At 32.9% G+C, this 14,597-nt stretch overlaps 1 protein-coding gene across 11 annotated transcripts; it reads right to left on the bottom strand.

The window, feature by feature from the left end:
• Nucleotides 1–4,476: 4,476 nt before the first annotated feature.
• LOC133670407 (ABC transporter I family member 11, chloroplastic) lies at nt 4,477–12,590 on the bottom strand. Of its 11 annotated transcripts, none has more exons than XR_009834080.1 (12): nt 12,364–12,590; nt 12,156–12,235; nt 12,025–12,076; nt 11,808–11,941; nt 11,577–11,691; nt 11,339–11,425; nt 11,202–11,250; nt 10,500–10,584; nt 9,865–9,989; nt 9,564–9,679; nt 5,344–5,402; nt 4,477–4,910 (listed from the first exon to the last, which is right to left on the bottom strand). XR_009834080.1 is itself a non-coding variant. In XM_062090892.1 (10 exons), exons 1-9 carry the CDS (start codon nt 12,505–12,507, stop codon nt 9,911–9,913), a joined length of 825 nt encoding a protein of 274 aa, XP_061946876.1. In that variant the 5' UTR covers nt 12,508–12,590; the 3' UTR covers nt 4,477–5,408; nt 9,865–9,910. The 11 variants fall into 11 exon arrangements, 3 of the variants coding, with proteins under 3 accessions (XP_061946876.1, XP_061946877.1, XP_061946875.1); XR_009834078.1 differs by lacking the exon at nt 9,564–9,679 and adding an exon at nt 6,163–6,286 and having other exon boundaries at nt 5,344–5,408; XR_009834079.1 differs by lacking the exon at nt 9,564–9,679 and adding an exon at nt 6,163–6,286.
• Between the last annotated feature and the right edge of the window lie 2,007 nt (nt 12,591–14,597).

The following is a 14,597-nucleotide window of genomic DNA, read 5'->3' as shown; positions in this document are numbered from 1 at the left end:
TCCAACGGTAATCCTAATGAACCACCAGTGAGAAATCTCTTAAATTCTTATTTGGAAGAGAGGGGTTGCTATGCCTAGAATGCTAGCTTTCCATTATGTAACTTAAGTAGTTTTTTATGTCTAACAAACAACCACAAAAAATAAGAGGCATAGCTTACTATTTATGGGGAAATCTAAAAAAAAATATCAATTTGTCTCCTAAATAATATTCATATATTAATTCAAGAAAATTTTATAAATTAACTCAATCAAGTCCTTACTTGATTTTTCTAGATCTATAAATATAATCATTGTATGAATTATATTCTAGTCCTTAATTTCTAAAATATATTTTAATCGAGTCATAATTAAATCATTTTAGTTTAATTTCTGACTAATAGTTCTTAATGTGTGTGTGACCCATTAATTTCCTAATATATAGGTCCAAATATAAATTATAATTATAATTAAATAGAATTAAATAAATTAAAAGATTTAATTTATTATTAATTTAACAATTGATTAGTTTATATTTAAAGATCAGGTGCATTATCTAGCAACATGTCATGATCCCCAAATATAAAAAAAATCATTAGTGATTTAACTTAACCTTTCAGTGATTGGTTTCTTAATGTAATTGATATCCTTTCATCAATAATTTTTTGATTTAACATTAAAGCATGAAGTATGTCTGTTTTATTAGATCATGTTTGTTCTCTGCATAATAGTCATCTAGGGTGATGAATCTTATATTGATCACTCAAGTACCTTCATATAATTCATATTATACCCAATGTTTGCCCCTTTATTACCTCGATTAAAATAACAGGTAACATGATCAAAGCATAACATTCTTTATATAAAATAACTTAGTGATCTCAAGTCTAAAGATCAATTACACAACTGCTACGTGAAAATTTTCATAGATATAAGTGATCTTTTCATATGGAATTCTTATAAGTGTCAGTTCAGTGCATATGTCTTATGACAAGTATCTACATATTAGTTCTAGATATCTCTTATACCTCAGCTTATGAGAACAACCACTTCTTTTCATAAATGAATGAATATAATAGTATCAGTCTCTAAATAAATATCTAGTATTTAAGAGAGCATCGACCAGAAATATTTTAGAAAAAATGTTTTGATATAGTAGGAGTCCTATAATTATAATAACTTTATAATTTCCTTTGCGAAGCATTTTTTTGTACATAAACTTTATCTTTACTCTAGATTCATAAATCAAATATTAGATTCATTAATCTAATATTATATAAATATTAAAGATAAATGAATTCTTTATTAATAATAAATATTTATTTACATAAATATAATAATACAACATTTAGCTAATTGATTGACTACAGGGCATTAAACTAACAATTACAATTGTTCTAATCAACAAAAACAAATGAAAACATGCATATTATTTGAGGTACAATGCTTTTTGTTTACACTTTTTTTCACTTTCATTAACATCTCTCACTCTCAAATCCATTCCAGAATTGAAGATTGTCAACAAGCTTACAACAACTTTCTCGCCTACATGCTTGTGGGACATACTAGCACATTATGGCTAATAACCTTGTCTAAAAGGGCATCTTCTCAGTTAACAAAGTGAAATCATTTGATTTTTTTTTGGATTCTAACATGGTAAATTTTTTTAACAAAATAGCATAGTTTAAAGTCGCATATAATATTTACGATTCGCGAATCACAAGTGTCATCTACAAGTGTCATATACGGATTCAATAAAGAGAGAGGAGAAAGAAGAATAAAAGGAGAGAAACAAATTCAAAGGCACATCAAAACTCTGATGATGACACCATTGGTATCGTTGAAAAAATCTTGACAAGATGAATACAGCGATACCAAGAAAGGTCATCAACGGTGATTAGAGTAGGTCACACAAGTGGCCCAAAAATACGTGAGCCCCGACACCTTTGGATAGCTCGTGCGGCCCACTCCGTTCATCATTTGTGACCTTTGGTCTCATTGAATTCGTCTTGTCAAGATCTTTCTAACGGTATTGGTGATATCGTCATTAGAGTTTCAGTGTATCTCCAGGGTCATTTTATTATTATTTTTACTTTTTTTCTCTCTCCTATCTCTTCACAAATTACAAGGTAAAAGTTGAGAAAAAAAAACAAAGCAAGAAGAAAAAGAAAATGACCTTGAAAGCACATCGAAACTCCGATAACGACACCACTAGTACCGTTGGAAAGATCTCAACAAGATGCATCCAATAACAGTAAAAAAGGTCACAAACAATGAACAGAGTAAGCCACGCGAACTGTCCAAAGGTTTCAAGGCTCACTTGCTTTTAGGTCACTCGTGTGACCCACTTCAATCATCGTTTGACTTTTTTTGATATCATTAGATTCGTTTCATCTAGATTTCTCCGATGATACTAATGGTGGTGTTATCAAAGTTTCAGTGTACTTCTATGATCTCTTTCTTTCTTTCTTTCTTTCTCTTCTCTTTTTATTGAATCATGTGTCCATTAGTATTACAATTTGAGAAAGTAACAAATAACATCTACGACTAAAGAATCACAAATATCATTTGCGACTTTCTAAACTGTGTTATTTTTCTAAATATTTTTTACCGTGTTATTTTATCAAATTTTTTTACTATGCTAGAATCCCAAAAAAACCTCGTGCAATCAAGTTTTTTGAGAAGCGAAGGTTAATCACTGAAAGTGTCAAAATAATGCCAGAATCAAGTTGGCGGTTCTAGGAGAACAAGAGCGACAAACCATGAAATGGCTTTGATAAATGGCCAAGCAAGCTCCCAATTTGTGATGGAAAGAGAAAGTAAGAGGCATAAACGGAATGACATGAGATTAACAAAATAAAAAATAAAATAAAATAAAAAAGTAAAAACTTGCTCCTGTCCAGGTCCCCCTTTTTTTTACAGAAACTGCATTTCTATAACTTTTAGTTCTGTCATGTAGAAGAGCCAAATATATAGGATATGATATATCTTCTGCGTGGAATTCTTAAATGATGGCCATATAACTAGAATCTTCAATTTACAAAAGGAGGTGGGAATGCGGCGAGGAAGAATAATAATGATGATGACGACATTAGTGTCAGCAATAATATTAGCAATGACAGTGATAAGAGTAGCATCGATAGAGCATATCAGAAGAGAGAAGATTGGTTCTCAAGATCAAAGCACGAATGCCCACTAGAAGAGGATCTTTCAGTTAGAAGCATCTTACCAGAAGCAACGACTAGCCCCAAAGCTTAAATAATTCAGAGTCCCTTTGGGGTCCCTGGCAAGCGAGTACTTTTCATGATTTCAACCTGCAACAGTTTTCATTGCTAGAAATGCCACCATCCTTTAGGTCGAGCATCTTGTAAAATATATGTAAATATGCAATGATATGACATGAAAACAATTTTACATAGAAAACTAATATGCAAATGGATTTGTTTACGTTAGTGTGCTCATTGGAAGTGTCCATTAGCAGATGAATATGCGAATCCTGATGCACTAATAGTTTTTGTAACGCATGGATTTGAAAGAACTAGATGAAATTTCCCCATCAATTTCTTACATCCATGCTTCACGAACCCATACAACCACACCAAGCGTTCATAGCAAATGTAGCACCCCCGACTTGCGGGTCTCCCATCTCTCCCTGATTCTTCTACTTGGTTTGATCTTGACAAAGAACAGCCAACGAAAACCTTGAATCTATGTAGATGTTTCTCTCTATCGGCATTGATCAGAAGACCCATTCTAGCACCCACTATTCCAGTTCATTAAACAGCCATGATCAGAAGACCCATTCTTCTCTTTTTGCTAATCCAAATCTCTCCTTCCCCTTGCATATCTAAATCTATTCCTACATCTTACCCCTATGACAATTAAAGCAAACTGACACCGTGTTCTTCGGAGGAGGTTAAGAATGGGGGTGGGTCCACTCTTTCTATATTTAGAATAGCATGGATATTAATGATATTCAACTTAACCTTGCATTTCATTGTTGCAGGTATTAGGTTGGATGCACCACCGATCACAAAAAACTAGTGTCAAACCATTCAAGGATTTTTTGATAGGTATTCAAACTACCCTTGTTCATTTTCTTCTAAAAAGACCCCTAGGAGTGCACCAATCTTTGTGGCTGACACTCGCTACAAGGAAAGGATAAAAAAACTGTGGTTCAACCCAAAGATTGCTGATCTCACAAAGATGGTCAATTGTCTCAGAATCATCTCTACTTTCAAGATTTTTCACCACTGGATGAGACCACCGATTTCTCTTTGGCATCAGGACTGCCTGATCTCTGTCCAGTGATCTAGGGTGTTCATGGGAAAAGAAAAGGGTGCAGCCTCCGTGAAGGAGTTTCAGGACCTCTCAACCCTTAAATTTTCCACCACTGGCTGAGGCCTCCCATCTTTTTTGTGGCCACGCTGCAAATGGACCTCTCTCCTCAGAGATTAGATTCAAAGCAGGCATATTGGTGTAAATATTGCAGCCACCACGTCATACAAATAACCTCTGAACCACTATGTTCACAAATCTGATACAAATAACCTCTGAACCACTATGTTCACAAATCTGAAGATGTTCAGCCACTAGTTGGTCCATGCAAAATGTGATAAGAGGGATAGTAATACATCATACTTAAACACTTGAATAAATTATCCTTTTCTTTTTCCATGTTTCAGGGAACTATTGCACTTGCCTTTCAGCACAGACGGGTATCGATGACCATCTCTCCTACACTAGGCCAAGCTTTGACTCCAGATATGGATCCAGGCTCTTCAAACAGCCAAATGAGGAATGTGAGAACACTTTCTCTGAAAATGAAGGAGTGGGTGGGAACAACAGAGATGAAGCATCTATCATTAGCTCTGATCTTTTTCATGGCTTTCTTGCTATTGGAACCCTTGGTTCAGAACCAACTACCAGTGAGCCTGCAACACCAACATTTCCCGTATCTTTGGAGAACATGACAGAGGAAAAAATGAAGGTGACAGAGAATGACTTGAAGCTTGTGAACAATGAGTTAGTAAAGTTTCTAGAGGCTGAAGAAGAAGGTTGTAATGACTCAATAGCAAGGAGAAGTTACGTTAGCACCATTACACTCAGCGGCATGCAAATGCAAGCAACCAATGCTGAAGATTTTGGAAAGACAGTAGCATGTCCACTCCAAGGATACCTATTTGGGTCATCAATTGAACATCCAGAAACAAGATTTGGAGCAAAGAAGGAAAAGGTTTCTCTTGAAGAGATATTTCGTACAACAAAAGTTACGGATGAAATTCCTTCAGAAAATGAAGTGAAAGGGGAGATGCAAGCCAAGAAAGCACATAAATCTGCCAAATACTTCATCAAGAAGATACTCACATAGTTTCAATCTACTTCAGGAAACCCTACCCCTTCTGCTGGTGATGAAGCTTCCAATTCTGTTTCTACCAAGAAAAAACTTAATAAGGTGCGTCTCCTCCAATATTTTATATAATAAATTATAAGGGAAGAGACTGGTGATTCTATACATAAACACATTATCCATATCACTGCATTCTGATGACCTCTGGTCAAATAAGTTGAATCCTGGTTTCATTTTAAAGTGCACTACCATGACATCCAGATAACAGTAGTCGAGCACAAAAATCTTAAGTTGCAGGCACCTGATTCCTAACAAAACAGATCTGTAGGAATTATCATCTTACAGCTTGGATAGATCTTACAGTATAAAGCAGCCATTTTGTAAGTGTTTTTGAAACTTCAAACCATCTGATAACCTAGCATCCAGCAAGATCACCCCTTATGACTCTAACTTGAATTCTTGTTGAAAGGCTTTGATTATACCTAGGCATCTCAAATTTTTGGATCAAGCTAAGCCATATTGATGACTGACCATTATATTTGCCAGAGAGGTTTTCATTAGACAATAATTCCTTCATGTTCACATGTAAAAAATATTGGCCACATATAATCATATGGGCATTCCAGAGTAGGAGTAGGAACACAATACCATTCCAAATATTTTCAATTATAAAATTTCCACCAAAATCTTAATTTTTCTCAGTTTTTGGCATGCAGGTCCTAAAAATGTTTCATAGAAAAGTTCATCCTGAAAACCCATTAGCTGAAAATGAGTTTATGAAGTCCCATATAGACAAGACAATGAATACTCTGAATGAGGGTGGCTATAATGCAGACCTGATGCACCAGGTTAAAGACAAACGAAAGTTTCTTCCTGGATCCAAGTCCAAAGCCATGTGAACAACTTGAAACTGCCTTATTATGGTCATAGTTGCAGTAATTCAAGAGCAAACGGGGAATACTGGATTAAAACAGATGCAGACTGTAAGTACTAACACGTCTTGACCTTCCAAAAATATAGAACATGTAGATGATAGCATTTGGTTTACTTCAAGTATAGATAGCTGACTATGGCACCATTAATCATTTGTTACAATATGCATAGATGAATAAAATGTTAAACATTTTAATTCCTTATCTATGCACTCAAAACACATTTATTTACAAGCAAAAGAAGTTCATAAAAACTGCATTAATGGGAACAAGATATGCCAAAAGTAGCAATAATGAAAGAGTCAAATTATTTACACATATGGTCATATTAAGAATATCTGACACAAACAAGTAGGAAGCTCACTACTGAGCTTGCAATAAATGTCCACCAGAATGTCACCATTCATTTATTTATTTTAACATCCAAGTACAACACCATTTTTCAAAAACAAAATTTAATACAATAACTCAGACTCTCAACTGGTCATTCAATTTCAAGATGCCGAGTACAACATCATTGTTTGTAAACAAAATTTAATTCAATAACTCTCTAAACTGGTCATTCAATTTCTAGATGCTATATCATCAATAATTTCCACCTGAACTCAACTAAGCATTTTTCTTCATTCTGTCCTATCTACGGCCACATACTTCATCAGTTACAAACTTACGATCACCTACATCTCCACCTATACATAAAACCAATGTACATTTATTTATTGACAGCATATTTATATTGATTGTAAAAGAAAACAGATTCTACATTCTTATCGAATATTCAGATACATAATCTTGTTTTCTCACAATATTTTCAGTTGAAACGTCTTAACTCTTTTGAATTCATTCTACTACATTATGATATCTGGTTGAACATGAATCAAACTTGCAGGGAAAGGAAAATTCCAAAACAGGTAACCAACACCCGAGTAAACAATTTTCTGCTTACTATTACTATTTTTCCTCAAAGCAGACTAAAATTTAAAATTAGATCTTCAACGCACAATCAAAATTATATTGTGACATGTTGACACATAAATCAACATTTCTGCCAAAAAACAAAATAGAAAGTAAAAGAAACAAATTTAAGATGAATTTTCATTTATTATGTCAAACATTATTAGCAGACAACCATTCATGTTCCAAGATAATTTAAATTGTCTACTTAGGCCAGACATCCAGCCATTAAATTAGTCAATCATTCAATAGTGTATTTCCCTATGCATGCTACCGCATTGATAGTATTTTTATCTTTTAAAGAGCTAATTTGACCTCATTGTGATCATCAAGGTGAATTACTGATATGATTACGCTTATTGATGCACATATCTAACCCTTTTCCAATATTGATTACGCTGGAGCTGTAGCAAAGGAGCTAAAGCATACTTGCAATATGCTGTTTGATTGTATCATCTACATTCATATGTATTTGTGAGTGATTGTAATGGTCATGAACACAAGGAGATGTGAACAATATGTGGTATCCATCTTATCTCTCTGTATAATAATAAAGCTGCGAAGACTAAGCATCATGTAACCAACTTAATTAGTAGACATGATTGGTATTTTTGCATGTTCCATTTGAATTATTTAATTATCATTCTCTTTCCAAACAAGTGATTATTCAGGAAATCAGTTTCTTCAGACACGAGAAGGTAAGATTATTAAGGGAGGAGCTTATGTTGGGTATATGACGCCAAATCAAACTTCATCTGAAATTAAGAAAAAAAAAGTTATTGATATAGCTAATGCTTTCAAGGTCTTGATGATTTATTATTAAAAAAAAAATCAAGCTGATAAATGGGAACAGACCTTTACACTAACATGTCAAATTTGTTAACTCAAAGCATAGAGAAAGAGGGAAAAAGGAGATAAATAGCTGAAATAAAACAAGAGCCTTCACTTGCTAAATTTTACATCTCTCATTGAAGTAACACCTACCCTTCTTAGACCTACAATTTCATTAAGCAGTTTACATTGGTAATGATATTTTAAGAGACCCGCCATTATGGCCAGTTGTGCTCTCTTAGCCTCCAAATGATAGTAAACCATTGTTCCCCTCGAACCATTACAATAACTACAATTTCACCATCTTCTGCAAGATGTTAAAAATATGTGATAGTATATGGAAGGTTAGCACTGAAACAGTTCTCATTGTCCAACTGTAACATTGCTCGGTTCTGTACTAAGGGAATAAATTGAAATCCAAGTTCTATTTTGGAGTAAACTAGTAGTTAGTCCTTTTCTTTTCACAAAGCAAGCCGGTGTTTATTGGTCCCAAGGCCACTATCAAGCCCATGCAAACTATTTATATTAAAATGCCCCTCAAATCAACTATTTCCCGATTTTATGGAGTCAGACACCTCAAATTTGGGCTGGAAACCCAACATTCGAGTTTCCACAATTCACCTACCAAAATTCATCTAATCAAAATCGTTAAACAATCTATTTAGAATCGAATATGATAGTGAGCGGATAGTTTGAAAACAGTGCATCAAATTCCAAACTGTTTGAGGTAGTGTTAGCAAAAGCACCTAAGGCATGCCTGATGCACAAGGCACTAATCTGTGATGGAAAGGGATTTTAAGGGTAAAAGCCAGGTGATTTCAAACAAGCATGCATTAAGCAAGAGAAGCACATGCCTAGGGACTTACAAAGAAGCACATGCCTAGGGACTTACAAAGAAGCACAAAACTCATGCCTAATTAAACTTCTTGTATGTTAGGTTTCTAGTTTGTGTAGTTTGATTTTTAATATACCTTTGTACTACCCATGTGACTTCTATTTATTTACTTGAGAGAGTGGGAGGAAACCTTTTACTGATATGACATGTCAATCCACTAACTATTTTTGTCAAATTTATTCATTAGAAAAACCAAACTAATTGTGAAAGAAAAACAAAAGAGAATACGTCAATTTGAAAAGGTATGGTTTATTTGGACAAAAGAATTTGACTTTCGCACAAATGATTTTTTATTCTTTTTAATTATTATACTATTGTTTTTATTACTTTCTTTTACTGCTTAGCGAAATCATTCACCCTCTCTTAGTTAATGATGGTCATATTTTATTGACATAATTGATGCTAAGAAGGAAAAAAAAATATTATTTTGTTATTTTGCTAGCTTATTATCTCTCTATTCTATTCTGATAGAATCAAAGTTAAAAAATAATTCATTTTCTAATTAATCTATTATCAAGATAAGAAACAAACATCAGGGCTATTAATGTTTTTCTTATTTTCTTCTTAAAATTAATATTTTTCTTTACGTTTTTACGTATATATATGAACTACAGCAAGTATTCACCTTCTTATTCCTAGACAAACACCTGCACCTTGAGCCTAGGTTCCAAGAAACCTTCATGCCTAAATGCATTTTAAGCTTTAAGAACAATGACTGGAGGTTGACTACAGGGCTGGTACCTACGCGGATTAGAAAGCAACAGGTACTGTCAAGGATCCAATTCTCTCTCAAAAAAGAACGAAAGAAAGAAAGAAAAATACCATCAAGAATTTGGATTTTAGCAGCAAGACATGTTTCTGATATAATTTCCAAAAATTCCAGCGTTTGGCATAAACATATAGAACTAGAACCATTCAGGTCAAACCTCATAGCATAACATGTGGTAAGGTAGGCAATAGTCCACTCCAAGGTTACACTGGAAGAAGCTCTTCCCTCAGAAATCCGCCCATTTCCATCCTCCAGGAATGATCAACTAGAGCTGCTAACTCTCTGGAAGAGAAACCAGAAGCTCTATCAGTAAAAGTAGCACCATATGCATACAGTGGAAAGAGACACAAGATGAGCAAATACAAGTGGTGTCCTATGATAGGTGAAGGTTCAATAAATTAGTTTGCGGAATCTGTAAATTAAACTATATTGGATTCAGGAAATCAGGCTCAAATACAAAGCAATAAGAAGAGCTTGCTTGGTGGAGCCTCTAAGTGTTCTAATGAGATTACCAATGTCTTTGTTTATGAACAACAGAAACTAAAAATACAGTTATTATAACCCATGCAAGTTATACAACAACATCTATATAATTCTTATGAGATTACTTATTCTGAAAACAGGAACTAGAAATACAGTTATTTGAACAGCTAAAATATGACGGCACATAAAGCATTAGTATAGAACCATACAAACAAGAAAAACAGTATGTTAACAGAACAGGAAGGTGGGCAATTCAGAAGAAAAGGTCCAAAAGATAAGACTCGGATTTGGACAGTTAAACAGACTTACTTGAGATCATGACTGACAACAAGGATAGTCAATTCCTTCTTCAAGTGCTTCAAAAGCTTTACAACATCTGCACGTGCCTTCCAATCTGATAACCAAAGCGTGTAATAAAACAAACTCACTACAGCATAAAAGAATGAACAAATGAAGAAGCTAGGTGGATATACTGAAACCCTATAATGGACATGTGTTAAATGCCCATCACTTCAAATCTCAAGAAAAGCTTTTAATAACTAATAACCATGAGGCTAAACATTGCATTTTAGAATTTGACCCACAAAAGGGATCAAATTGAGTTTGAAGTTAAAATTATCCGAATTGAAAAAAGTTGAAGGGACACAACCAGTCTTGATAGCAAGGTGGTACCAGCCCTTTTTAGAGAAGTCAAACACCCAAATTATTGGGGCAGAGAGATATGGTAAGGGGTACCAATGATGTGTAGTTTGGTATCACTGATGAAAAGAAAGGAAATAATAGAAAATTCAAATCCATAAGTTGGTCATCAAATAGCTGAAGTTTAGGCATCGAGATCAAACATGCTCAGAGCAGGCCTCTCTTGACTCTTAATTGCTATAAATATTCATACATTTAAAATTTGAGAAAACTGCATTTACAGGTTCAGGTGTTCTTAAATTCTGATTAGCTTCAAAAAGATCACACTAACCAATGGTTTAGGAAACAAAAATTACTGAGTGTGACCCCTACCTAGACCAGCAAGAGGCTCATCCAATATCAACAGATCAGGGACTTCAACCTGAACATTAGATCGAGAACATTCATTACTCAAAGCATGCTACGAGTATAAAGGTTGCAAAACTACCTAATTACATATAGGTTCTTACCAATTGAATAGCCAGGGCAAGCCGACGTTTATATCCACCACTTAGCGAGTGAGGATCTTTATCCAATGAGATCCCATTCAATCCAACCTAAAGTTATCATTAAATTAAGTACTGTGTTAAGAACTGGCATCAAGATGTAATGTAATGTATCATAGACAACCTCAAGAAAAAAATGACCAGAAAAGGAAAAGGTAAAACATGATCACTTTTTTTTTAAAAAAAAAAAAAAAACAGGTACCCAATTTACAGCTCTTTGCAGATTCAAAGCAAGATGCTCCCTTAATTGAACGCTGCTCTTTCGCCTTGGCCACCCAAATGTAACTTCATCAGCAATAGTGTCAGCCACAAAGTACCTAGCTTGCAGTAGACAACATTCTTGAAAACTTAACTGTATATAAACCTAAAGCCGGAAATGGCTCGATGTAGATAGCAAGAATTCTAAATTTCCAAATTATCAAAGGATGAATACCTCTCGGGAAATTGAAAGACAATACCAACTTTTTCAGGAGATAGCTGTTCAGGCAATTGGTTTGGATTTCCATCATTCCCATATCTTTGAACACAAATCGAACCTGACGTTGGTTTGCTTATTCCGGAAAGAAGCTACAAAAAATAAAAACACAAAATTACAAATTACAAGAAGGACCAAAACAACATTTCCAATTCAATTAACGGCAGTTATAAACCTGCAAAAGAGTAGTTTTTCCACTCCCACTTTGACCAAAAATCAAGCCAAAACTACATCAATCAGAGCAAGAAGAATAAGATTCATACAGCAAAACACAACATTTAATTAATTAACGGATTAGGTCATTACCTTCTCTCTGGAAGCGAAAAGGTAACTTTATTTAGGAGATTAAGCTCAGTCCCTGGAGGCCTATAGCTAACATCCTTAACCTGCAATTAACACTTGATGATTTTAATTAATCCTACAGTGATTAACTATTAAAAAAAATAAAACAGGAATCACAGCAGCAGCTGCTGCTACTGATTAGGAAAAAAAAAGCAGAAAATTAATTACTCGCCTCGAAGCAAGAGTAGCCGCAGTAGATTTTGTGATTTTGTGGAATTCTAATAAAATCGAGTTTAGGTGAGACTCGTTGTGGTGATAATCGAAGTGGCTTGTGATTAATTGAGGACTGAACTGTTGATAAAGAGGAAGTTGCCATCTCAGAGGCGGGAGTTTCGGTTCAGATACAGGGACTGAACTGAGTGACGGTGGCTTACGCTGTATAATGCAGTGAAACGTACAGTCGTTTTGTAATTTAAAATCTTTTTTAGTCATTTTAATACCTTTTATTTATTTTGAAGTAAATTTTCAATTCCAAGAATGTTTAGTTGTATGGTAATGATTATTTTTTAAATAAATTTTTATATTGTAATGTATAATATTTTTTAATATTTTAAAAATTATTTTTAATATCAACATATCAAAACATATAAATTATATTAAATTTTAATAAAACAAAATTGATTTTTTTGAAAACACTGCTTTCATCACGTTTTCAAATAGCTTTAAAAAAAAATTATATCAATAAAAAATAATTAACAGAATTATATATTAAGTAGATATCATTTAAATTGTAGAAACATATTGAAGTGTTTCATAATTATTTTCTGGAATTATTGAGTCATTTACCCATGTTTTTTTACATAGACTTTGTGAACATATATTAAATAGTATTCTTCTTGATATCATGCTAATACTAGTCGTTTTGCTTAAGTGACACAGGCCATTTTCGAATAAAGGCCAATGATTTTAATATTATCAAGATTTTAATAAATAATTTAGAATGATTATTTAATTTTTACTGAGATTTTCATTTAGTTTGACTTGAATAATGATGTGGAATAGATAGATATGAAAAACATGCATAACCTTTCATGAATTACCAAAATTATTTAGCAACTAAAGATATAAAATTTATTTATATTTTTTAATATTATTATATTTTAAAAGAAAAAAAAGAAAAAGAAAAAGGAAATTGGGTGATGCATTTGTGCTTGGTGTGGACCCGATGGCCTATTATGAAGTGGGGCTGGGAGCTATCGTTGAGAAATGAGAGGTAAATTCTGCTTCTAGACAGTAGAAACAAACTACCCCATTAGGCATTAGTAAAATGGATCGTATACAATTAGTTTGATCGTCTCTGAATCTTCAGCAGAAATGTACATCAATCATCCACGATTGATGCTGCCCACATATTTCTCTTCGAGAAATGTCACTCTATCTTCTACGCTATTCATTTCTTATCCGATAATTACCCCTTTTTTTTATGCCAATAAACGCAAATATAGGGTAATAAAAATGTAATAATTTTTTATTTTTAGTAACGGTAGATATTCGAGTCAGTTTAGGTATACTCTACTAATTTGTTATAACTTTAAAGTTAATAACCAGATAAATCTCCAATAATTTTAAAGTTTATAGCATTTAAATTGATGATCTCTGAAAAATAAAATCAAGTCTAATCAATTAAGTTATTATATCCTTTAATATTAATTTATTAAGATTTTAATACAATTAATTTTATAGTGTTGACATTCTATTAAATATTTTTCGAGTTTGACTTTAAAGTAATAAACTAAATATTTATTCCGCCCCCTATCCTTTAATATTAATTTATTAAGATTAATTATTTTTCGAGTTTGACTTTAAAGTAATAACCAGATAAATCTCTAGTAGTTTTAAAGTTTATGGCATTCGAATTGGTGATCTCTGAAAAATAAAATTAAGTCTAATCAGTTAAGTTATATCCTTTAATATTAATTTATTAAAATTTCAATACAATTAATTCTAAAGTGTTGACATTCTATTAAATATTTTTAGAGTTTGACTTTAAAGTAATAAACTAGATATTTATTCCCCCTATCCTTTAATATTAATTTATTAAGATTAATTATTTTTCAAGTTTGACTTTAAAGTAATAAACTAGATATTTATTCCCCCCTATTAAGATTTTAATACAATTAATTCTATAGTGTTGACATTCTATTAAATGTTTTTCAAGTTTGACTTTAAAGTAATAAACTAGATATTTATGAGCCCCATATCCTTTAATATTAATTTATTAAGATTAATTATTTTTCAAGTTTGATTTTAAAGTAATAAACTAGATATTTATTTACCCCTTTGACTTTAAAGTAATAAACTAGATATTCATTCCCCCAACCCCCCCTCCCACGTGAGAAACACATTCCCTTGTCTGTTATAGTTCATTCCCTTGTCTGTTATAATTTTTTTTAATATAATTTTAGA

The sequence above is a fragment of the Populus nigra genome, chromosome 13, assembly GCF_951802175.1.
Source record: "Populus nigra chromosome 13, ddPopNigr1.1, whole genome shotgun sequence".
NCBI lineage: Eukaryota > Viridiplantae > Streptophyta > Magnoliopsida > Malpighiales > Salicaceae > Populus > Populus nigra.
The sequence above is the reverse complement of the archived record's forward strand: the minus strand, read 5'-3'. Positions and strand labels throughout refer to the sequence as shown.

What these genes read in the sequence shown, in the direction of transcription:
- LOC133670407 (XM_062090892.1), bottom strand. Translation starts at nt 12,507, where the DNA reads ATGGCAACTTCCTCTTTATCAACAGTTCAGTCCTCAATTAATCACAAG. An exon ending in TGCAAAGAGCTGTAAATTGG is followed by an intron (nt 11,426 to 11,576) that starts GTACCTGTTTTT and finishes TGATAACTTTAG; the next exon opens with GTTGGATTGAATGGGATCTC. An exon ending in GTTGTCAGTCATGATCTCAA is followed by an intron (nt 9,990 to 10,499) that starts GTAAGTCTGTTT and finishes TTTCTCTTCCAG; the next exon opens with AGAGTTAGCAGCTCTAGTTG.